The sequence below is a fragment of the Plutella xylostella genome, chromosome 3 (assembly GCF_932276165.1).
Source record: "Plutella xylostella chromosome 3, ilPluXylo3.1, whole genome shotgun sequence".
In the NCBI taxonomy this organism is placed as follows: domain Eukaryota; kingdom Metazoa; phylum Arthropoda; class Insecta; order Lepidoptera; family Plutellidae; genus Plutella; species Plutella xylostella.
Genome location: NC_063983.1, coordinates 7,613,280 through 7,637,185, shown reverse-complemented (window position 1 = coordinate 7,637,185; position 23,906 = coordinate 7,613,280). Strand labels below are relative to the sequence as shown.

The window sequence follows — 23,906 nt, the reverse complement described above, 5'->3', positions numbered from 1 at the left end:
CTTTTGATCTCACGATGATAGAGCTGCTCGTAGTTTACATTATAAAAACACTACTAGTGCCCTCTACTGACGAGTAGAAACATTTAAAGACAGCATTAGAAAACAATGTAATAAACCAGAGACCGAAATTGGTGCCTTTACCTCATGCTACTAGGAGAAACTTTGTGCTGCTACCACTAGGTGGCACTATTATGGATTTATAACTAAAGTTTCCGCTTTTGTCTAAAGATCGACTGATTCATGAAAATGGCTCTTTCAGGGTATATTAGTGGATTTTTGTATAGAGTTAAATTATTTTTCTCTCATTACAATATAATAATTAGGTTTATTTTTGAAAATTACTGTCTTAACAAGTATTGCTGGAATTATCTTTTCAGTATCGCAACGTAACGTGTAAGAAACCAAAATTAATGCTTTTTATGTCAGTTTCACTCACTATATTGTTGTTCAATTAGCATGTGATTGATGTGCACTGTGCAGCCATGTAGCTGCATTTGGGATAAAGCTTTACATCCCTCTTTCATTCCGTTTTTGCCTTTTGAGGTTCGGAACCCTAAAAATATACTGACAGTGTAAAACCGGTAATAATTATTATTTAGTAAGGAATATAGAAACTTTTAATTAAGCTCAATACAAAATTTTACATAAATAAGTATATGATCATTACATAATAATAATGATAGTTACTGAAGTGTTTGTTGCGGCAATCATTATCGATAATTTGAGCGTTAACAATATACATTAGGGTTTCCTTTTTCCAGTTTGTAAGTATACTTTCCTAAGTGCAAGAAAATTAGGATTTATGTTATTAAATATTTAAAATTTTCTTTATACCTACGTCTAAGTTTAAATATTTAATTACATAAAGCCAAATTTTGTATGTTCTAATTTCTTATCCTAAACTTCTCCTTATGAACCCGCACTTAACTAGCATGGTGGTCCTGTCCTAAACCTTCCCTTCATTGGAAGGTGACCCGTGCCCCAACAACGTGTGGACGTGATGGGCTGTGATGAAAGGATCCTAATTTAGTTGAGCCTTTATTTAAAATGAAAGAAATGTATAATATTTAATTATATTGTTTATATTTTCTTATTAAGATGTTTAATAAATATTACATTATAACATTTATATATTTGCTCGGTAAATCGATAGATACATTATTTACATACACATATCACTATCGGTCGTCATTCGCTTAGTGCTTGGTGACGAAGTTGCTGTGGTACTGGGGCACGGCGAACTTGTACACGTTGGACTCTCCCTCGTGGTAGATCTTCACGTCCTTCATGAACATGTTGGACTGCCAGAAGTAGAGCTCGTTGACGGGGCGGTCGAAGGGGAAGCCGAAGGGCTTGTTGTCCCAGAAGAAGCCGCGGAAGTTCTTGTAGGCACCGGTGGTGGGCACGTGCGGGCTCACGATGACGTAGATCTGGAAGGGGAAGCCGCTCTCGGTACCCTTGGGCAGCATCAGCCTCCTGGGCATGAAGAAGGAAGCCTCGGACATGTCAGTAGGCACCTTGTTCTCCTTCAGGAAGTTCAGCAGGTCGTAGGTGGTGTAAGCGTCGTCAGCGAAGGACAGGAAGTGCTCGGAGTTGCGCACAATCTGGTTCTTGCCTTGGGTCAGCTTGTAGTTGAAGGTGTCCAGGGTCATGAAGTTCATCCAGTTGTCTTCCAGAGAGATGGGGTAGCCGTTGCTGTCGTATTTGGGTCCCAGGAAGATCCTGACGACGGCGTCGGTGGCGACCTCAGACTTGACCTCGATCTCGACGTTGAAGGGCTTGTTGTTAAGACGGGGCTGGATGGCGTGGAACCAGGCCTTGACGTCCTTGTGCTCGGCTTGGTTTCGCTGGATCAGGTTGGAGACGTCGGACTTGAAGTAGTCGAAGAAGGTGGTGAGGTGGTCGACCTTGACGTCGTTGACCTTCACGCCGGTGAAGCTGAGGGTCTCCTTGGTGTAGGGGTCCAGGTACTGCTTGTACTGCTGGAAGTAGTACAGGATGTGCTTGTACAGCTGGTAGAACACGGGGTCGCGGAGGGCGGTGGTGTACTGCTCCAGGGCGACGGGGGCGGTGTAGTATCTGGAATAACATGTTACAGTTAATAAAATCAAGTTCAAACATTGCTTTTTTCCGTTGTAAGGATTTAAAATGTGTGATGGTGAGACGAATTATAGAACAAAATGTTCGCTGCAAGTCCTTATTGAATTCTATTGGTGTCATATTTGTATGATATAGATAAATGGTAATACTTACTCGTCAGTGGGTTCAGGGGCGGCGCCGAGCAGCTCGCGGGCGATCACTTCGTAGTACTTCTGGAAGTTCTTGGTGCCAGACTTGTACAGGTCCACGTTGAAGCCCCAGTAGTTGCCGACGAAGTTGATGGACTTCCAGTTCTTCAGGTTGACTTCCTTCTTGTCCTGTAAAGTTGAATATTTTAAATTCTCATACTTCGTATCACTATTTGACTAACAAACACAGTCATGAAAAAGTACTTACACCCTTGAAGTATCCCTGTTCAAGCATGTGCATGAAGTTCTCTTCGAAGCTCTCGAGGTACTGCAGAGCGTGGGCGTTGGCAGGGGTCTGGAGGTTGTAGTAGTTGTTCCTGGTGACGAAGGGGTACAGCGTGTGGGCGACCAGGTTGGGAGTGTAGCCGGTCTTGACGGGCAGCTTCCAGGAGAACTCGGGGATCTCGCCGAGACCGTTGGTCAAACGCTCCATGTAGTAACGGGCCAGGAGTTGCTGGTAGAAGTAGTAGAAAGCCTCGCCACGACGCTCGGTGAAGGGGCTGGTGGTCTCGTTGTCCTTCATCCAGAAGGGGAAGACGGCGTGGAAGTAGTAGTAGAAGGAGTTCAGACCGATGTCCTCGGTGAAGTAGGCGATCTTCTGCTCCTCGTTGTCGAAGTGAGACCAGCCGGAGTAGTTAGCCAGCACGGTGTAAACGTTGTTTTCGTAGGTGATTCCGTATTTCTCAGCGACCTCGGTCTGGATGAAGCCCTCCTGCATCTTGGCGCGGCGGACCTTGTTGACGACGTCAGCGTTGAAGAAGTGGTAGGGGTAGATCTCGTAGGGAGTGGGCAGGACCATCAGGACGGTGTCGGGGCGGGTCAACACGGCGATGGAGAAGGAGTACACGAACATGCCCTCGTTGATCCAGACGCGGGCCCAGGCGGCGGTCTTGTAGAAGGTGTCAAAGTCCTTGGCGTAGTAGAACACGCGGTATAGGGCGATGGCTTCCTCCCTCATCCTGTCGTTGAAGATGGTGAAGGGCATCTGCTGGACGTTGATCCTGTTGTCGTGGATGTGCAGGAACTCCTCTACAGCCTTCTTGTTCTGTAAGACATATTGATAAAATATGAGTATTTTATAAGTAGCTTAAATTTAAACTCTTAGGTACGTCTTGTATATGTAACGGTACAGGCAGGTTATTAGATAATGAACTTACGGTGTAGTTTTCAATGTTGGCTGCGATGTCGTAGGAGTAGCCGATCTTGTAGTAGTCGAAAGACTTGTTCATTTGCTGAACATTCTGGAGGAGCTCAATGACCTTCTTCTGTTGCTCGGCGCGAACAGCGTCAACTGGAAATTTAAGAATATTTTGTGTCACATTTTGATGATATTATGCCAGTCGAGCCATGTAATTCATGAACTAATGGTAATCATCAACCCCAACCCAAAAAAAATATTTGCAAAGGTGGAAGCCATTGTTTGTCTGAGGCACCATGGATTTACAACGGTATGTCTGATATTAAATTTATTTTTAATAAGTGATAAATTAATCATCATAATATTGAAGCTATTCATAGTTTTATGATAACTGTAAAGTTAGCAGACTTATAGGTAGGTTTTACTTTTCTAATATACGAGTACATAATTAAATATTGATGTTTAGAAAATTTCAAAATGTTGAATTAGAATGCTCTCGGCCAAAAAGTGGCTTATGCTAGGGCACAATAGTTTCAAACAATCGTCTTACCGGTCTTGAACTCTTCGGTAGGGGGCGTGAGGGCCGCGAGGGCCACAGCCACAAGACCAGCAAAGATCACGATGGTCTGCATCGTGAAACGACAGGAGGAGAACTGTACCTTCCCACTGGAACACACAACTATTTATACCCCAAACTGTCACGCTATCGGCCCCCCGATAACGTAGCAACTGAATAACGCGGACTGCTTATCGAATATCTGGATGGCTTGACCTCTCTTTCTCCGGGTTACAAAAACAGGTGCTTGAAAATTATTTACAGTAGGTAATGTCCTGTAAGTTGATGCGGTAATTGGTAGCCGGTATGGAATGAATATAGAAAGACGTAGACGATATAAGAAAGACGGTGAAAGAACATTACATGTATTATCAGAAATAGATGAAGAAAATTGCAAGTTAGTTTGGTTCTTCTTACTTGTTTCATAAGTTTTCATTCACGATTGGGTGTATAACGACTTTCCTTGAGTGATGTAGGTTATGGTGCAGTTAGCGAATGTCAATTTATTTACCCGTCTCTTGTTTAGTATCCGAAGAAAAATTATGTAATATAAGTTAAGTTATAAGCCAGATAAACCTATTTAGATAGCCCTTTACAGATCTATTATGTTTATATTATTATTGTTCATCACATCTAGCAGGACCCCCTCTTGCATACTAAGTACTTATATTTTTTTTGTATATTGTGATGAATTCCGTATTTATAGGATAACACGCTTATGTGGTCCATGAACATTGTAAGCGAAATTTTGTACCTAAGCTACGCCTTATCACTAAGAGATATCTGATCGATATCTTACAGACCTTCAATGGGAGCTTTTTACGAAGTTCAGCGACAACTTATTGCCTCGATGTATATTTTTGTAAGCTCAATTGAAGTGGTGTTCAATCAATTCATATTATTTATTTATTTTCTTTGGGTACCATCTCCTATCGGAGGTCGGCAATCATCTGGCTTATTCTTTCCCTCGAGACTGCTGCTGGGAACAAGAATGTGGTGTCGGTGTTGTACCAGTCTTTTAGTTTTTGGATTATTTACTATTCCATATTTAAAACGACTACTTTAAAAAAATGTCATGAGGACATGCCAGAATTTAAACAAAATGGCCTCTTGAATGAGCGAATAAACGAGGCTTTATCCCTTACACCACTACGGCTTTCAGTAATGCATATCGCTTATTCCTATGGAAATCATCATCATCAGCCACTTCTGGACATAGCCTCCCATTATAGGTATAGTACGTCGAATGGGGTGATTTCGATTTACTTTCTACATTCTACATAGTAATCAGCTTCTTTAATTTAGGCAAAAATGCCGTCTAAACACCTATAATACAGAGCGTGCCAACAGTTTCGTAAGTACCTATTAATATTGTATTAATAAGGTGATAAATTGTGGATTATCTCGCGGGGGTTACATAAAAACAAATAAATTGGACGGTTATAGGTACAGAAGTTAATTTACCTAATTATTTTGCTGCTTGTTATCACTATAATACCGAAACCGTTTTTATCGCCATAATTATTGTTTTGAATTCAGGAAAGTTTTGAAAATTATTTAGCATTTTATGTTAACACCTAAACTGATTATTTAATATTATGTAGGTAGTGAATGATATGCCTATGTCCAGCAAGGATGATTGCGGGCTGATGATATTATAGATACCTAGACAGTTACGGATGTTTTCGATTTATTTTAACATTTAGGTAAGTATAGTTACTTTCGACCACGAGCTTTCCATAAACAAACTGAAAAAGTGTACCTTCCCCATATTTATGTAGGTACTTGGTAATTGTATACTTATCTATAGGTATTTTACTACATAAACAAATAATAGCTCAAATTGATCTCGTATGTATTATTTTATTGGTCATATCATTCTTAGGATTAAATCTGAACATAAATATCGTAATGTATAAAGGGTAATATATTTTTTTAATTAATTAATTTTTATTTTTACTAAAAACCCTTAGGCCTTCCTCATCCAACCATTATTAAATTTATACACGATAAGTTCGTCGGTCTAGCGGACTTAGAAGGTAGGCTTGTTCTCGTGTTCTTCATAAGAAAACTAACCTAAATATCACAACCGCTATTGGTTCCTCTGAAATTTCACAACTCATCATTCCGATAACTTTGTACGGTGTAGAATTTCCCACCGTAGGAAATGAACTAGCTAGTCAGACATGTACTTATAGATTATAATTATAGTAACAGGGAGGCATCTCTTCATGCACCCCGTTGATCTATGATTTTTTATATATGGGGTCCGTAACTACACTCACGGGCAATGAAAAGGTTCCAGTAAGAAAAGTCCCAAATTACTAAAAACGTAAATTGTTTGTTCAAATTTCTAATTAAATGTTTAAAATAATTGGGGTCAATTGGTGTCCGCATTTTGAAAATGGAATTGTTTCTTTGCACGTGAGTGTAAAAGTAGCTTCAAAATTTGCTGATTGGTCTCAGGCATCGGGGCCAACACAACCTATTCTGGTGATACGGAAATAATCTTCGGTGTCGAGATATGGCAAAGATAACGTTTCTCTCGGGTGAAATTGAAAAAAATACTTACTAAAATTATTTAAATTAATACAAATATAGGTCCTTTTTACTTGTTTGGACTTAGCTGGACCGAGGCCAAAAGCACAGCCGAAGATAGGCGGAAGTGGCGGACGATAGTAGAGACCCTCAGATCGCTGGGGTGTCGTAGGACTGCATCTTATATGCTAATTTCATCTACATGGTGTTGATTGTTTATGGAACAACGATGAAAAAAAAACTTATGCAAAGAATACTCTCGATTCACTTCTCATCATATTATTATGAAACTGAATTGTGATCTGTTTATCTGTCGCAGGCATCTGGTTGAATCTCCTTTTTGGTTGAATCACTAGCGCGTTCATTGGATGGCGCTACTCAATTGTATGACTAGGCCGAATGTTGATTGTACAAGCGTCACAAAACGTCCAACTAGTTAGCGGACTTAAAATCAGTCAGGTGGTAAATAAAACAAATATGGCGTCTAACAGCTAACAGCTGACACAAGAGAGATTCAACCAGATGCCTGCGACATTTCCATCCTGGAGCTAACTGGCCAGTGACACAAACTCAGATAAGTATACAACTGGAACTCTCTATTCCATATTCCACTCTTTTGGTCAACTCATGGTTGACATGGGCATGAAGAGTCATACGATCTAGCAGTTTGAAATGCAATTAACAAAATATATTGATATCATATATTATGGTATTTTCAGGTATTGATTGAGTTAGGTTAGTACCACCAATTACATACCAACGTAATCGAGTTATCTGTTTTCATAAACGAAATATTTGTTTTTAATTGGCGCCTCTATCTTTTTTTCACGGAAAGCTTAAAATGCAACTGATAATCCAGATAACCTACCGTTGACATAACTTTAAACATTAATTAGGTAACGTGTTTTGGCTTCAGAATTTTATCTGGAATTATATGGAAGGTTCAGGTGGCAAATGCTCGCCAGATAATTTATTTAAACTTACATAACATTTTTTTGTTTGCTAATCTGCCGGTATAATCTGCTGTTGCCAGTTGTTTGGATATCTTAATAAAAATATAGACTACGGAAGCAAATGATCTAACAGGGTAGGTACCTACCTACCCAAAAGGATATTATGTTAAAGATTTCTTATTCTTCCTACATAACTAATATGATGTATTACGATCAATTAAGACAATATCATAATGTATGAAAATATGTCTTATTGAATAGACTGCAAGTGTATCACCCAATGTGCTACCTACAGGTTTTCCAGTGTAACTAGAGGATGTAATTCCGAAATGCAATTAGTTATAGCATATTTCTACAAATACTCAAACTTAATATTTATAGATAATCCCGTAAGTGTAATTGATTCCCGGCTGGGGCAGATATTTGTTTAAACACAGATATTTGTTCTCGGGTCTTGGATGTGCCCGTAAAATGGCAATAGGCCCGCCCCCTATTACATTGGGACTAACATAACACTCTGGCGAAAAGTGGGTGCAGCAATGCACCTCTGCCTACCCCGTAAGGGAGTATTTTAGCACAAGGCGTGAGTGCGTGTTTTTTTTTTTTTTTTTTTGTAAGTTATTGTGCACATTAAACAAAGGTACTTAAGTACTATAAATATAATACAAATGAAAAACACAGTATAAGTATTTTTTCAGCTTTCCGAAGTCTTTGGTAAACACGTAACATTTAGCAGTTTGTGGTCAAACACGTAACATTTAGCAGTTTCGTGTTACTTTGTAGCCTAAAACTTCACTCGAGACTCTCGAGAACAATGAAAAAGTTCCAATAACATATCACCAAATTACAGCTCATCTACGATTTTTATAGTATGTTGTTAGGTTCGCAGAGAGTAGTTTACATTTAATTTTGCAACCCTGAAACCCTTGTGCTACTCGCATGGTCCCGAAAATCTGTAAAGTTCCGGCTGTCTTCTAGTCATCTATTCTTTATAATATTTTCCGCGACCCTGATAATCTGATTGACCAATCCTTTCACCATGGTGTGATAGGGTGTAAATGACACGCTTGACCTATAGAAAATATAATGCAAAATTTTTGAGGGAGAATCACTTTGGCACCCTGCATACTAGCTCGACTAGTGTTGGTCACGGACACGCATTAGAATAGAATATAACCATAGATAAAACAAGTAGGTACAGTAGTACGTTATTGATGTCGATTCTGAAGGCAGAAATTCTAATTTTAACGCTGTCAAACAAAAAAAAATGCTAGTATAAAATGAGATTTCAGGGAACAGTCATAGAGTCGAATTTTATACAAATTTAAGATTTTGACAGCATAAAAATTAGAATTTCCGCCTTCAGAATCAACATCAATGTATATAGATTTTTATATAACTTTATTGAACAGTATTTAAATTTTGATTGACGTACAAAAATATACCTATTTATAAACTAGGAGCTATGGATAATAGGCAGCCTAGTCTTTTAATGTGAAGATGAGATGAACAGCTCAATAAAAAAAAGTCAGATCTTCAGAACACATATAGCTACGCAAGGGAACTAAAACTTACCTTTAACACATCATCATATATTATAATAATCATAAATATGATACTCATAATATTATTATCATACAGGCAGTGAACTTTTTCATTTACCTAAAATGAATAAAAAATCGTAGAATTTAGGCTAAAACATAAAACCACATGCTGGCTGGGTGCCGAAAAGATGCCAGTTTACTTCATAGAAACAACATAAGAGTACGACGTTACTCTATATTTTCAGTTAAAGTACCAGCTCAAGCATATGAATTAATGCATCTCGAGTTTTTTCAAATATGTTTATTGTAGATTTTCGTACGAAAAAACAGTACACAGTTATTGAACTGAAATCCCAAAGTTTTTATTTGTTAATAACCACCACCGTTAACCATCTTTTCCGCACCCCTCTGGAACAACAAGGTGAGTGAAAAAAATATGCACCGTCCAACATTCAGTTGAAAGTTTATCTCCACTCCACCGCTCACCGCTGACCCCCGAGTTCACGCCAGATAGCGCTCTCGTAAAAAAATATCAGAGAGAAAAATACAACAGCGAAATGGTTGCTATAGGCCTGCCACCTATATAGTTGTTTGTAATCTCGCTGCGATAAATGCTGAAATTGAGTATAAATACTGTGTGTTGTGGCTGAATCAGTACAGTTGACCTGTTGTCCTGGCACAATGCAGACTGTCCTATTCGTTGCTTGTCTGGTAGCCGTGGCTGCGGCGGGGACCATCCCCAAGCCTGAATTCGAAGCCAAGACTGGTAAGCATTACTTCATCATCATCCAGCGAGAGCTGGTCATCTCACCATAAGCCAACCAGGGCTGATCATCAAGAACATAGCTCTAGGGCAGTTCTTCTTTGGTAATCCAGAAGTTACCGACCATCTCCATCCAGCCTTGCACCCTGCCATCAGGCTACTTAGCCATACAATCATTATCAAAAATCATCAGAATCTTTAAATTGTGGATTTTGTCAAATTACCACTTCTCTTCTTCTTATATCTTTTAATCTCACTGATATTTTCTAAATATTTGTAAACATTAACAAAGGCACCCCTCATTGACCTACTGTACCTACATTGCAGAAAACACTTCCTAGACTACATAAATTACTCATAACTCCCATTCCCGAGCACCCGCTTTCTATATTTCAAAATCTAACTGTCTCCCGTTTCCTCTTCGCAGTTGACAATGAGTTCATCGCCAAGCAGAGGAAGGTGCTGTCCCTGCTGCAGCACATCACGCAGGTGAACGTGGACGCCGAGTACTACAAGATCGGCAAGGAATACGACATCGAGCACAACTTCGAGCACTACACCGTAAGTTGTATTAAGACTTTGTGTTATTTTATCTATTACTTCCCTTCCTTCCGTAAGTTCACTGAAAACTTAGTGTTATTTTGGCTATTGTTCTATTATCTAAATTTTACCTCTACATGGTGTATCCTCTACTTTCTGAATACGCGTATTACCTACATAAATAATATACAAATTTTCGTGATCATGATGGTATTGTAATGTTTTAAAGATATTAAATTTGTAAATACTTTTGCTTTCAGAACAAGAAGGCCGTCGAGGAGTTCCTGACCTACTACAGGCATGGTATGCTCCCCCATGATGCCATCTTCTCCGTCTACAACGAGGAGTGCAGGGACGAGGCCATCGCCCTCTACCACCTGTTCTACTACGCCAAGGACTTCGAGACCTTCTACAAGACCGCCGCTTGGGCCCGCGTCTACCTCAACGAGGGACTCTTCGTCTACTCCTTCAGCATCGCCGTCCAGCACCGTGACGACACCACCGGAATCGTCCTCCCCGCTCCCTACGAAGTCTACCCCTACTACTTCGTCAACTCCGATGTCATCGCCAAGGTCCAGGGCATCAAGATGCAGCGCTTCTTCATCCCCAAGTGGGTCGCCCCTTACTTCAGCATTGTTGAGGAGAACAACGTTTTCAACATCGGCGCCAACTACTCCGGCTGGTTCAACAACGTAAACCAGGAACAGAAGCTGTCTTACTTCACCGAAGACATCGGCCTTAACACTTACTACTACTACTTCCACACCAGCATGCCTTTCTGGATGAACGGTGAGGAATTCGGAGTCCTGAAGGAACGCAGGGGAGAGATCTACTTCAACTTCTACCAGCAGCTGTTGGCCCGTTACTACTTCGAGCGTCTGACCAACGGACTTGGTGAGATCCCCGAGCTGTCCTGGAGGTGGCCCATCAAGACCGGCTATGTGCCCCACATGGTCAACCACAACCTGCAGCCATTCGTGTCCAGGAACAACTACTACCAGATCCAGAACGAAGACAACATGCGCGACCTCGAATACTTGGAATCCTACGAGAAGCAGTTCCTGCAATACCTGGAAGCTGGCAAATTCAAGGCCGTAAGTATTGTTTACATCATCTTTTTTGTATAAATATTAGGCTAACTCTATCAAATAGTATTCTAAAATATATTTTTACTTTACAGTACAACAAGGAAGTCGACTTCAGCGACTACAAGTCCGTCAACTTCGTCGGAAACTTCTGGCAATCCAACGCTGACCTCACCACCCCCAGGAACTTCGAGCAGTACTACGAGATTCTCGCCCAGGTCCTTCTTGGCGCTGCCCCCAAGACCTCTGGCAAGTATGTATCTCTTCTGAATATGTTTTTTGGTGTTTTTTTATACCTAACAGTTTTTAATACTTCCCATTTCAAATGCCAAACTAGTGACCCGAGTTCTCATACTATTATTCTTAAAACGATAATTATTTTGTTTTCATTATCCCTTTCTGTAGTAAACAGGATCCAAACTTACACAATTCTTTTTTCAGATACTCCACCGCCCCCATCGTCCTGAAGCACTACCAGACCGCTCTCCGCGACCCCGTGTTCTTCCAGCTGTACAAGCGCATCCTGTACTACTTCCTGCAGTACAAGCAGTACCTCGAGCCCTACACCAGGGAGACCCTCGAATTCACCGGCGTCAAGATCAACGACGTTAAGGTCGACGACCTCGTCACCTACTTCGACTACTTCTCCTTCAACGTCTCCAACGCCGCTTTCTACAGCAAAGAGGAGCTCACCAACGTGCCTTACTCTTACCTGGTCCGCCAGGCCCGCCTCAACCACAAGGCTTTCGACGTCAAGATTGAGGTCAAGTCTGACATCGCCGCTGACGCTATGGTCAAGATCTTCATGGCTCCCAAATACGACAGCAACGGCTACCCCATCACCCTTGAAGACAACTGGATGAACTTCTTCCAGCTGGACTTCTTCAAGACCAAGCTGAACCAGGGCAAGAACGACATCGTCCGCAACTCTGAGGACTTCTTCTACTTCAAGGAGGACTCCGTCTCCACCAACGAGCTGTACCGCTACCTGGACAACGGAAAGGTCCCCACTGACATGTCCGAGTACTACTTCCTGCTGCCCAACAGGCTGATGCTGCCCAAGGGTACCCACTCTGGCTTCCCCTTCCAGTTCTTCGTGATGGTCTACCCCTACGTGCCTGCCCAGGACGCTGGTGACTACAAGAACTACATCCTCGACAACAAGCCCTTCGGCTACCCGCTGGACCGCCCCGTCGACGAGCTGTACTTCTACCAGCCCAACATGTACTTCCAGGATGTGTTCATCAAGCACGAGGGAGAGGAGAACGTGCACCAGTACATGGTCCCCAAACTCGACCACCTCAAGAACGTTGTTGCCAAGCACTAAGAGGAGAGAGAAAGAGCTATGTGATGCCGAAACATTCACGCTTGTGAATATATAGATTACCTACCTATTTATTATATAGTAATGTGTGTATGTATGATTTTCCATCTTAATGTATCAATTGTAAAATAAAAATAATACTTATATTAATCATAATAACAACTATTTTATTTTCTTAATATCTTAGTAACTTTAACCCTACTCACTACTAATATAAAAATATTAGGTACATTGACTTATTTTATTGAATGTTAGAAGAGAAATACTGACTTCGTCCGTCATTCATATTTTGGTGATAGATGGTTACATTATAAAATTTATAATTGCAAGCTTCAGGATTGAAGCCACTGGCTTCACGGTGGAACGGAAACCCTAGAGGCTTATTATCCAATTCATAGGAAATACTTCGATATAATTTGTATTCCGGCCCAATTTCACTGTCTGTATATTCAGTCACTGGAGTAACTATGATAAACAAAGTGAGATTCAAACCCTGTTCCAAGCCTCGAGGTATCACAAGAGTCTTAGGAAATTTAAACATGCTGTACTTATCATCTGTTTCAATATCATTTTCAAAATTAACAGAATAGTCATCTGATAAACGGGTAGACGAATCAGGTGACCAAGATATAATATTTGATCCCTCTTTTAGAGTATAATTAAAAGCATCAAGTTGATAGAACTTATCAAAGTCATCCCAACAATCTTCGTCACACTGAGGTCCTAGGAAAAGTCGGGCAACAACAGCTTGTTCTCGCAGTGAATTCACATTAAAATAAAAGCTGAAATCTTTAAATGAAAGCCTTCTTTGATTAACAGTAAATAGCAATTCATATGGTGACTTCATATTGTAAGAGTCTTCTACCAACGCTCTATCAATACTGAATTCATAGTTTTTGAAATAGGTTTCGATGTTGGGTATTTCTGCATCTGTGATAATAATATCGTCACTTTCGTAAGAAAGTAGATCGAAAGGTTCCATAGCACTTTTGAAGTCTAAGAAGTAACTCAGGAGTTTCTTGATGAGGTTCCAGTACACAGGGTCTCGAAGTGAAGTTTGCGGGTGATGCAGCGCTGATGGTGATGGGTTATGCCTGAAACATAAATAGCATACGTATGTATTAAGTATTTATATATACAAAACAAAACGAATATTCTCAAGCAAAAAGGTATTAGAGAATAGGCACTAGTACATTGATTAGTCGGTCAGTCTAGCTTTTATGAAACTTCTACTTACGAGTCTTCTGATATCACTTGTCCGCCGTACCCATACAAATTGCGTACGATTTTAGCCGCCTTGACGCCATCTAAATTAGCTCTTATTATCTTAGCTAAAAGATCGGTGTGGTTCTCATCTGTCATGTTTATTTTTGTACCGTTGTCCTGGAAAATAAAACATACAACATTAATTGATGTCATATCGTGCGGTACACATGATGCTTTTTATAATATTATTATCATCTTAGTGGTAATAATATACTTAGATGTAAGTAAATTATTTCAGTAGAACAATAAATGGGCTAAATCTAAAATAATAATAATATTTCCTTACAATATGGAATACTGAATTTTGTGGCGCTCCTTGTCAACACTATTTAGATGCTGATAAGGATGATAATTAAAACAAAATGTTGTGTACGTACCATTATTATGAAACCTCGGGAAAAGCATTCTTTCATGGCAATATCTATGGAAGTGAGGTACGCGCGTTTATCGCTCCATTCAAACTTACTCGCTGATCTAGTCGGAAATTGTAGGCCATTGTCGTACATAAGATAAGGATTATACATATTCTCACATATTTTGTCTGCAATATCATTCTTCACGTTTTTCAGATGTTCCTTTTCAAGCAAATACCTAGCCATAAGTTGTTGATGTGCGAAATAGTAATGTTCAGCATGACGAGGGTTTATTTCATCTAGCTCAGCGTTGCTCATATAGAACGGATGCAGCAAATGAAGACCGTAATAGTAACTGTTTAGGCCTATGTCTTCTCGGAAATAATTAAGCTCTTTCTCACATGGATTTTCAAATGTGTTCCACCCTGAATAATTAGCATTTATGGTTATTGTGTTGTCTGTTCTATAGTAACCATTCATTCTTGCTTCATTTGGGTAAAGAAATCCATTTCTAATTTTCAATTTTGCAGCTTTTATTATTGCTTCACTATTCACAAAGTAGTTTGGCTTTGATATGAATGGGGGTGAGATTTCTTTTTGGTCGTGCGTTCCGTATAGTGAGGAAAGTCGGGTGGCATATTCCATTATATCATCGTTTATATTTTCTTTGCCCCACACATAAATTTTATAAGCAGTCTTCTCATCCACATTTTGTAGTAAACGAAATAGCGAAAGGGTTGCATTTCTTATGGTGTCATCATAAATGTTAAATACCAGACCTTTATTGAAATATCCTTTATCCACATACTCAATGAACTCTCGATAGCCCACATTTTCTCTATCTATCAAATCAAATATATCAACACTTTTGATAGATTTTTTTGACGATGAAACACCGGGTACTATGTACATCAACTTTGGAGAAGCTTCGTTCATTATTGCCATTTCTGTAATATTAAACAATATTGCATTACTATAATTCTTTTGATACTCTGATTACAAGCGTAGGTACCAAGCCTGCTGTTTGATTTTATGTTTCTTGTTTACGGAAAGTATACACATACTATCAGAAAAAGTTTTTTTTCTTTCTCACAAACTACATACGGGAAGTCGAAAAAATAAGGTCATTCCATAGGGTGATGTTTCATCAGGACAGTTTCTCATCTTGACCATGTTGTGGTTTCATCTTTGGGACCATAATTACTGTGGATTGGTCATTGGCCAATAGGAGCTTAAAGATATTCTCCTTTTCGTATCGGTGACAAACACCAGAATTAGACTAGGGTTTGTCATCGTATAATATTCATAGTGAAAGGATTGGCTAGTCTGATTAGTGTCAGTCGCTGACTGTCCAGGGTGCACTAAACATTACACACACACACACACGCACTCACGCCTTGTACTAATGTACTCCTTTGCGGGGTAGGCAGAGGTGCATTGCTGCACCCACTTTTCGCCAGAGTGTTATGTTAGTCACCAAACATTATTTGTAAATATAAGGAACAGGTACGTCACCCGTGATTTTTTTTGGTGCACTCCACCCTTGCTGCTTCGGCAGTAGTCGTTAAGCCTAGTCCGAGGCCTTCGGGTGGCTTGAAAACATCTAACAGTCTGGTTGCCCACTTACCCGACAACTCTCGGGTCCAACTCTGGGGTCCACCAACCAGCACTTGGCCAGCGTGGTGGACTAGGCCTAAAACCCTTCCTTAATTGGAAGGAGACCCGTGCCCCAGCAGTGGGGACGTAATGGGTCGTGATGACTCCACCGTACCAATAAACAAAGCAAACAAAAAATATATAATTATGTATATTTACCAGCTTCACCAATGACATCCTGAAGTTCATCCGTTGGCTTCGCCAAAATATTCCCAAATACAAAGATAAACAAAAACTTTAAAAACAACATGTTAGCACATTTCTTTACCGCTATTTAATGTTATTATTGTCACTATGTACGGGACACTAGCAGGTGAAATAGAGAATATTCCTTATATGTAGCGGGAGCATCACAACGTAACACTGTTTCTCGTGAATCAATTGAGATCCTGGGGTCACTTTAATAGGGATAATTTTCTAAGTACAGTCATCGCTAAAGGACCTTACGTAGGTAAAGTATTATATATTTTTTTACGTTTTGTTTTTAGTTTTTTTAAGCAATGCCTAAGTAAATAACAACCTTATTATGTAGCAGGTGATTTGATTACTATTACTATTTAACTGATATAATATATTATAACGTAACGTACGTATACAAAATGTAGCAGGTTAAAACGCCGAAACTAGCTAAGTACTTTATAAATTTTACAGATCGTCTTGTATTTAAATACATATTAGGAGATCACTTTCAACCAACCTATTTTTTTTTAATATATTGGTAATATAGAATCGTTTTTAAATACTTATTTTTTTTTAGTTCCTACGAATAAAACAACAACATCAACATAATCAGTTGATAATATTATATTTGCAGTTATTGAATGTATCTATAAAAGCAAGTCCTGTTGGGGATGAGACCTAATTTGTTCTTAAAATTAGCCAATGTTTTTTAAATATTTAATTCTTACTCTGTTTGAAATAACATTAATCATATTTTAGGTCGGTATTATCACAGGTAATTTATATTCTACTATACTACTTTCGTAAGCGATAGTACCGCATCTCAGGAAGCAAAATGCAATTGGTCAATTTTCCAATTGTCAGACTTGTTGTTTTATTTTCGTCAAAAGGTAATTTCACAGTTAAGTTTAAAAACACCACTCGAGATAAATCCGTTGTTAACACTATGTACTGGTATAAGTATTATCACCTATGTAACCATCTCGATTATACAGGGTGTTGCAAAAAGGGTATACTAAGACGAAAGGGGGTGACTCAGGGGGTCATTCTGAATATCTTTTGTTGTTGTATACATATGTTTTTGTAACACCCTGTACAATTATTATAATGTTCAGAGAAATCGAGTAATGTAAAATATAATTATAAAAAAAAACATTTATGATAAAGATATCAGTATATTAGTATCATTTTATTAAAAATAATTTACAACAGATGTTTCAAAGGAACAACTTAATTTCAAATTATTTTGGAAATAATGCTTCACTAAAATATCCTTGTTTACAAAAACTTTACACTCACTCAAAGAAGTTTATAGAAGATGCCTATCTATAAGATAGAGAAGAGGTATTTCCAATATTGGTGTCTAAAATATTAATTTAACAATAACAATTATGCTAGGCATAGCATTTTGTACTTATTACGAAGTCTCAAACTTAATTCATAAGTATATATAAGTTTAATAAATAATATACATAGATATCATCGTACAGAGACTGTCACATTATAAATAACCAATGATAAAGAACTTGATAAATGATTTAGTCGCCGGTCATCATTTCCATGAATTCTGTAACAGAAAAAAAAACACATTTAACATATACGACATGTCCTAATGTACCTACACTATTTCCTAGGGTACCTAGGTATTGCCAATATTAATTATATTAGCAGCGCATTCAAGGCTTGATAATAATATCTGAATTTATTAGGTATATCACACATTGTGTTTGCGGGGAATCTTCAAAACTATTCAGTCAGGTTATCGGGAAGTCAAAAACAAGAAACATTTACGAAGTAATTAGAGTAAATTCAAAGCCGAAAATCGTTGTCAAAAAAAGTTCACGATAGGGGGGTAGTGTTTAAACGCTAGGTTCACTGCTTGCTGAACGAACTAAACACGTCTCATTAACTAAAATTTCAACCGGAAAACTGTGTTTAAAATTATAGTTTTTACGAGCCGCCGCCGTGGTCGTTGGCGCCGTCATCGTCATAAGGAAATGAAAACACGAAGTTGCAATAAATATGATTATTATTGTGATGTCTTTGATAAATATGAGGAATCTTTAAATGTTTCACGCGCTGTAGTAACAAATAATAATCTTTAAGCTCTGTACTGAAAAAAGAGCAATGTGGACAAAAGTAACAAAATATGTTGTTTCCAAAAACTTCATTGTTGTCTAATTAACGTTGACTTTAGAAAAAAAAGTATTATTAAGATCTTTTATTGGACAGCGATAATAATTTATTCTATACAAGAAGGGATCATTTTCCAGTGTTGCTATCAATTATTCGCCCGTTGCGAATTATTCCCTTACGAATTATTCTCTCTTAAAAGTGCATGACTATTTTTTCATTGCTTTTCGTCCTAACTCAATAGAATAAAGTTCAAAACGATGTGGGATCAATAATCATTTCACCCAATTAAGGGTATTATTGAACAATGAGCCCTAAATGTAACACAGTAGAGCATACCATCGAAGTCGACGGTCCCGGAGCCGTCGGTGTCGATCTCGGCGATGATGCCGTCCAGGTCCGAGCTGCTGAGCTTGTCATCGAGGGCTGCCAGGATCTCCTTCAGGGTGGACGTGGTGATGTAGCCGTTGCCTTCGCGGTCGTACAGTCTGGAAGATGATGTTACAAGGCTTATTATTAGATAAAATTGGAAGTTGTATTATACTTATGGCCCGCGTGGTGGACTATAAGGCTGTAAACCCATCCATCATTGGGAGGAGACCCGGTCCCCCAGTAATGGGAACGTAATGGGTTGTGATGATGAATATTAGATTCTGGATTTTTAGCATGTGCACAGTGGTACTGTAGCTTACACAGGTAAGCCGTACACCTTATTACAATCCGATATCTCAGAACATTCTGAAAAAAGGTTCTGATGATTTCAGCTATGGAACACAAAGTAGTTTTTCTTTCATAAAATCATAATTATATGGATACCTATCTTATATTTGAGAATATTTTACCTGAAAGCTTCCTTCAGTTCTTGTTGCATGGCTTCAGCGTCTTCTTCTTCTAAGAAGTGCGACGCGATGTTGCAGAATCCATCGAAGTTGATTTTACCAGATCCTATAAAAAACATATTTTTTGTTGTTATTATTATTATTATTTCTTATCATATTATTACCTAAGTGGGTATGTTACGATAATTCGTTATTGAACCATTTTAAAATAGGAATTTCAAACTAACATTTTAAAGATAGTAAAAATACAGCGGCAAACAAGAGAATATGTAAATCATATTTTATCCTCGCCACGATGTAAACCAAGGCAACATCTGTCAGCGATCTTTCAAAGAAACTGGAATTGAGGAGAGACACTTTCGTCACAGAAATAGCATCATTAGGTGAGCGCGAGTAAAAATATTCTAGAATATCTCGAGCAACGTCGCCCCACGTGCATGCCTCGTTTAAAATTAATGATCACTCTCAGATTTCTGAACTCTGATAAAATTTATCGTTAACACCATTTTGATGGAGATGTGTCACCTCAAAAATGCCAACGATGTTTTCTGTCTCGAATTCTTTTTGAAGGTGAAAATGCGCACGGAATATTATGTTGAGCATAATAAATTACAGTTATACTGGTCTGTTTGAAATTGGGAACTGCTGTAATTTCGACACATCCGCTAGCTGATGTCCATGAATTCTTGAAATAATTCAGAATGCTTCGGATTTACTATACGCTGTTAAAAAGTAATAAAAACTCAACTAATTTAAATAGGAAACTATTAAAATTTATGATATCTCCTAGTTGTTTGGACTGTTATTATTAAGTTCTAATTAAATTGATGATAAATAAAGTAGTCATAGAAAAGTAGTATCTTAAACTTTCCAAATGCGTAGCACAACAGCTCTTTATGTATATTGAATAATGAATTGTAAATAAAAAGTTTACCATTCCAATTTTGGATGACATGTTGTATGAAAGGTGTCTTCATCTAGTATCTGGTTGTTGTGGGTGCTTGAACACCTCTTTAAACGTAGCAATTCTGAAGATATATTTTAATTTTAACATTTTAAAACTGTAAATATCTATGTACACAATACAATCTAAATAACTTATTCTAAACTTAAGAAAAACTTATGACTATAGGTACCTAGCCTAACTATAAACAAAAAAAACTATGTGTTTTCGCTCCGGAACGCATCCGACGCAAAGGTCCCTAAGGCGCTGGCAGCGTTGCCTCGCTGTACAGCCAGAGAGATCCTCTGCATCTTAAAATGTGTCATGTCCACTAGTTGGAATATGGATGACCGGATAAATTAACATTTTGAACATAGAATTGAGAAGAACTTGACATTGCTACAGTACCATTCATTCATTATCTTATCAGAAACATCAAGTTCTCTATCAAATTCCGACCAAAACACAATACTGTACATAATATTCATTCCTACTTATTATAAAACGAAGACTAAATACAATTCTGGTTTACACCTGGCTTTAGACTGTATATTTGTATGAAAGCTAAGGACTATAAAAACGAGTCTAAACCAGTAGGTACTATCTTTACATTGAGTTGCAGAAAGGAACATTAAGCTAATGTCGGCATCAAATCTATCTCTGTCTCTTTCTGTGCGTATACTGTCAAAGCAAGGTAGCTATACATTTAAGGTCGACCTTAGCTTAAAGTCCCTTTGTGCAACTCAGCGTAGTGCCTAGTTTCACTATAGTCTATAATCATTGACACCCCGTTTACATTGTAATGTCATCAATTAAATGTCATCTCCATATAAAATTATTGACGTTGTAATTCATGCAAGTCTAATTTAAAATTAACGATTCCATATTACATTTTGACAGATGAGTCAAAAGTCAACAACTAATCCCTTGTTTTCATCTAAAAGAGCATGTTGGATTAGTCTACGTTTTATAACAAGGTAGAGTGTTGTTATTGTGTAAATTGTTTTTAAGACAGTAAAGTAGTATTCTATTATATTATATTCTATTATAGAGTATGTTTACCTTCGGGGTCGTTTTCCTCAATCAGCGCATGCAGCTCAGAGTCATCGAACAGCTGTCCCATGGTGTTGAGGATGGTGGAGATCTTCAGCACCTCGATGAAGCCCGACTTGGTGGTGTCGAACATCTGGAAAGCTTTGCGCAGCATCGCCATCTTCTGGTCGTCGTCTTCCTAGAATTTTATGGATGTTTTGTTTAGAATAGATGATGGATTACTGTTTGTTTTGCACCATGACAGAGAATATCGCAAAATGATAACTTATAAATAAATAAAATAGTACAAAAAGACGGCCTATTGCCTAAAGCTCTAGATTCAGACAACTTTTTATACAGGGTGTTGCAAAAAGGGTATACTAAGCCGAAACCTACATGTGCAGCATGTTATATCTAAGCCCGAAACTGAAATCAGAATTTGGAAATTCGCGAAAAATTTTTTCCATTTTCCATAGAAACTTTGTTAGTCACGTGACTTTTACTATGGATTTTTTTTTTTTTTTCGCGAATTTCCAAATTCTGATTTCAGTTTCGGGCTTAGATATAACATGCTGCACATGTAGGTTTCGGCTTAGTATACCAATTTTGCAACACCCTGTATAATGATAATATTCTACACTCGCTCACAATGAAAAAGTTACATTGCCTTTGCCGTTGCATATTATTATGACACTGGAACTCTTTGTCGCTTGTGAGTGTATTATTTTGATGTAGTATTCAAAGTCTTGTCTAAATTATCATTGCAATGTGGTAATTAAAACATTGGATTGGATGTTACTTCATCCAATATTTTAATTATTATGTTTGTTATCTATTGACTGTAGTGATTAAGAATGAAATAATAAAGATGTATACATTCGCGAGCAATGAAAAAGTTCCATTGAGGAAAGCTCCAAATTATTTAAACAAAAACTATGTCTTCTGCAATATTGAAGCACATTTAACATCGCATCAATAATATATTTTGTACTAAATATGTAAATATTAGGTTCTTTAATTTAAAATATTATAAAAAATGAGTGATTTGGTAAGTGGGACTTATATGTATTTTTTGTAATTATATTTTTATTGTACAGAAAGTGATTTCAATTGCTCTACATCATAAAATATAGCAAAATAAGCAAGGTGTGAAAGATTTGGCATTTACGATCGTAACATTGTTTCAGATCTTTGATGTTTTCTTATGTTTTCAAGATATCTCATTCCTCATAAATCAAACCAAAAGTAGAGATTGTAATCCTATACATTTTAGTACTATACATAAATATGATTAATTGCTCGGTTGTTACTTCTTACTGCTTTCAACTCCATTTAAATTGGAAATACTTTACAGAAAACACTCATAAAAATGGCGATTCGGCTGGCGACCTATCGCGACCATACAGAGTGAAAAACCTCTGCCTACCCCTTCGGGGATGACAGTGGTGAGCATATTTAATTTATGTATGCACTTATTAGAAACTTTGCACCAAATAAGTCACCATCCGTTTTTGTACCCACAACTATAATATTAATCAATATGTATGATATCCTAGTCTCATAGAGTTCAAAATTTCACTTTCCAATAGTATCACTTTTTTACCAACACCGTCCATTTAAATTTTGTTGCACACTTTAAATCACTATCACTTCAATGCACTGTAATAATTGAATGCAATTCCACATTTCACTAGTCACGTTATCAGAGATGCTCACCATGGCGCTATGTAGGGCTGTCAGCAGGTAACAAGAACTGAATCAGAGTGCGAGTGTCGTTACACTGAAATAAACGTAAGCACACCACCCCTATTTATAGAGCTTTACCCTCGGGAAATACAAAAATAAGTGAAAAATTCTAACGTCTTCCTTCTCTTTCCAGCGTGTGAAACTTCATGACGTATTTATTAGACGAACAGCAAACGGCAGGTATTAAAACCGCAGCCGTGAAATAGGAAAACATTTCGAGAGTTGTTTATCGTATTTGAATAGATCGAGAATTGGCGTTGCGAATTTAGATTTTTAATTAAAACAAAAATTTGAAGAATGGTTGTAGGTAATTTCATTAATCTTAATACAACGTGACAGATTGGAATTAATACTGGCGTTCTGATGTCACCGTATATTTGCGATGGCGACTAATTGTCTTGTTCCTCCCCATTGTTTGATCACACGTTGACGGCGACTTCATTATTTGTCACGAAAAACTTTTAACGTTCACATCATTGATATACTTACAATAGAAACATTAATTTCTACTATATGCCACAACCGCAATCACGTGTCATACTCCTGTCTAATACTGGGGATCTTAATAAAGACCGAAAACTTTTATTATAATACTTACTACTTATTCGCATTTTCTACATGACTATTTCCACTTATACCATAGCAACCATTTAGAGCTTTTGACTAATCCTTGCATTCCCGATTGAGTTTGATTTTATCCAGAAACTGTGAATGTCGAATTTTATGCTTCTTGATCCAAAACGGGAAATTCCTTTGAAGTGTGACGCTTCACATTCCAAAAACTAAACATTTACACTCGTTAGTACAATACTTGGCTGGAAATGTTTTCAAGGATTTTAAGAAAGAAATGGCAGTGAATAACGTAGTGTTGTCGGTGAATGAACCTGCTTACTAGGTACTTACTTAATTTAATCCTGCTTTCTTATTTATAATATGAGAGATATAGGATACCTAGTGGATAGTTCTGTTCATTATATAAGATTATAGGTAAATAATAAAGCAGTAATTAAGTGGGTCACGCATAACATT

General features: G+C 37.9%; 4 protein-coding genes across 4 annotated transcripts; 1 reads left to right on the top strand and 3 right to left on the bottom strand.

Moving 5' to 3' along the window:
• Positions 1-1,063: 1,063 nt before the first annotated feature.
• LOC105388112 (arylphorin subunit beta-like) lies at positions 1,064-4,062 on the bottom strand. The gene is given in 5 exon segments (NM_001305496.1): positions 1,064-2,079; positions 2,254-2,417; positions 2,497-3,333; positions 3,446-3,579; positions 3,977-4,062. Coding segments are annotated over 5 exon segments (2,100 nt in total). The 5' UTR covers positions 4,059-4,062; the 3' UTR covers positions 1,064-1,196.
• Positions 4,063-9,692: 5,630 nt separating this feature from the next.
• On the top strand, positions 9,693-12,880 carry LOC105388114 (arylphorin subunit beta-like). The gene is given in 5 exon segments (NM_001305497.1): positions 9,693-9,783; positions 10,208-10,341; positions 10,581-11,414; positions 11,501-11,658; positions 11,847-12,880. Coding segments are annotated over 5 exon segments (2,097 nt in total). The 5' UTR covers positions 9,693-9,698; the 3' UTR covers positions 12,733-12,880.
• Position 12,881: 1 nt separating this feature from the next.
• Positions 12,882-16,405, bottom strand: LOC105388113 (arylphorin subunit alpha). The gene is made up of 4 exons (XM_048625893.1): positions 16,164-16,405; positions 14,373-15,295; positions 13,967-14,112; positions 12,882-13,823 (listed from the first exon to the last, which is right to left on the bottom strand). The coding sequence occupies exons 1-4, from the start codon at positions 16,252-16,254 to the stop codon at positions 12,971-12,973; spliced, it is 2,013 nt and encodes a 670-aa protein (XP_048481850.1). The 5' UTR covers positions 16,255-16,405; the 3' UTR covers positions 12,882-12,970.
• A 937-nt stretch (positions 16,406-17,342) lies between these two features.
• On the bottom strand, positions 17,343-23,003 carry LOC105388115 (troponin C). Its single transcript, XM_011558966.3, has 5 exons — positions 22,848-23,003; positions 21,162-21,330; positions 19,160-19,262; positions 18,657-18,805; positions 17,343-17,751 (listed from the first exon to the last, which is right to left on the bottom strand). Exons 1-5 carry the CDS (start codon positions 22,848-22,850, stop codon positions 17,723-17,725), a joined length of 453 nt encoding a protein of 150 aa, XP_011557268.1. The 5' UTR covers positions 22,851-23,003; the 3' UTR covers positions 17,343-17,722.
• Between the last annotated feature and the right edge of the window lie 903 nt (positions 23,004-23,906).

Coding starts and splice junctions, on each gene's coding strand:
- LOC105388113 (XM_048625893.1), bottom strand. CDS start 16,254: ATGTTGTTTTTAAAGTTTTTGTTTATCTTTGTATTTGGGAATATTTTG. Junction 15,296..16,163: donor GGATGTCATTGGTGAAGCTG/GTAAATATACAT, acceptor TTAATATTACAG/AAATGGCAATAATGAACGAA. Junction 14,113..14,372: donor CCCGAGGTTTCATAATAATG/GTACGTACACAA, acceptor TTTATTTTCCAG/GACAACGGTACAAAAATAAA.
- LOC105388115 (XM_011558966.3), bottom strand. Junction 19,263..21,161: donor TGAGGAAAACGACCCCGAAG/GTAAACATACTC, acceptor TGTTTTTTATAG/GATCTGGTAAAATCAACTTC. Junction 17,752..18,656: donor CGGGACCGTCGACTTCGATG/GTATGCTCTACT, acceptor TTTCTGTTACAG/AATTCATGGAAATGATGACC.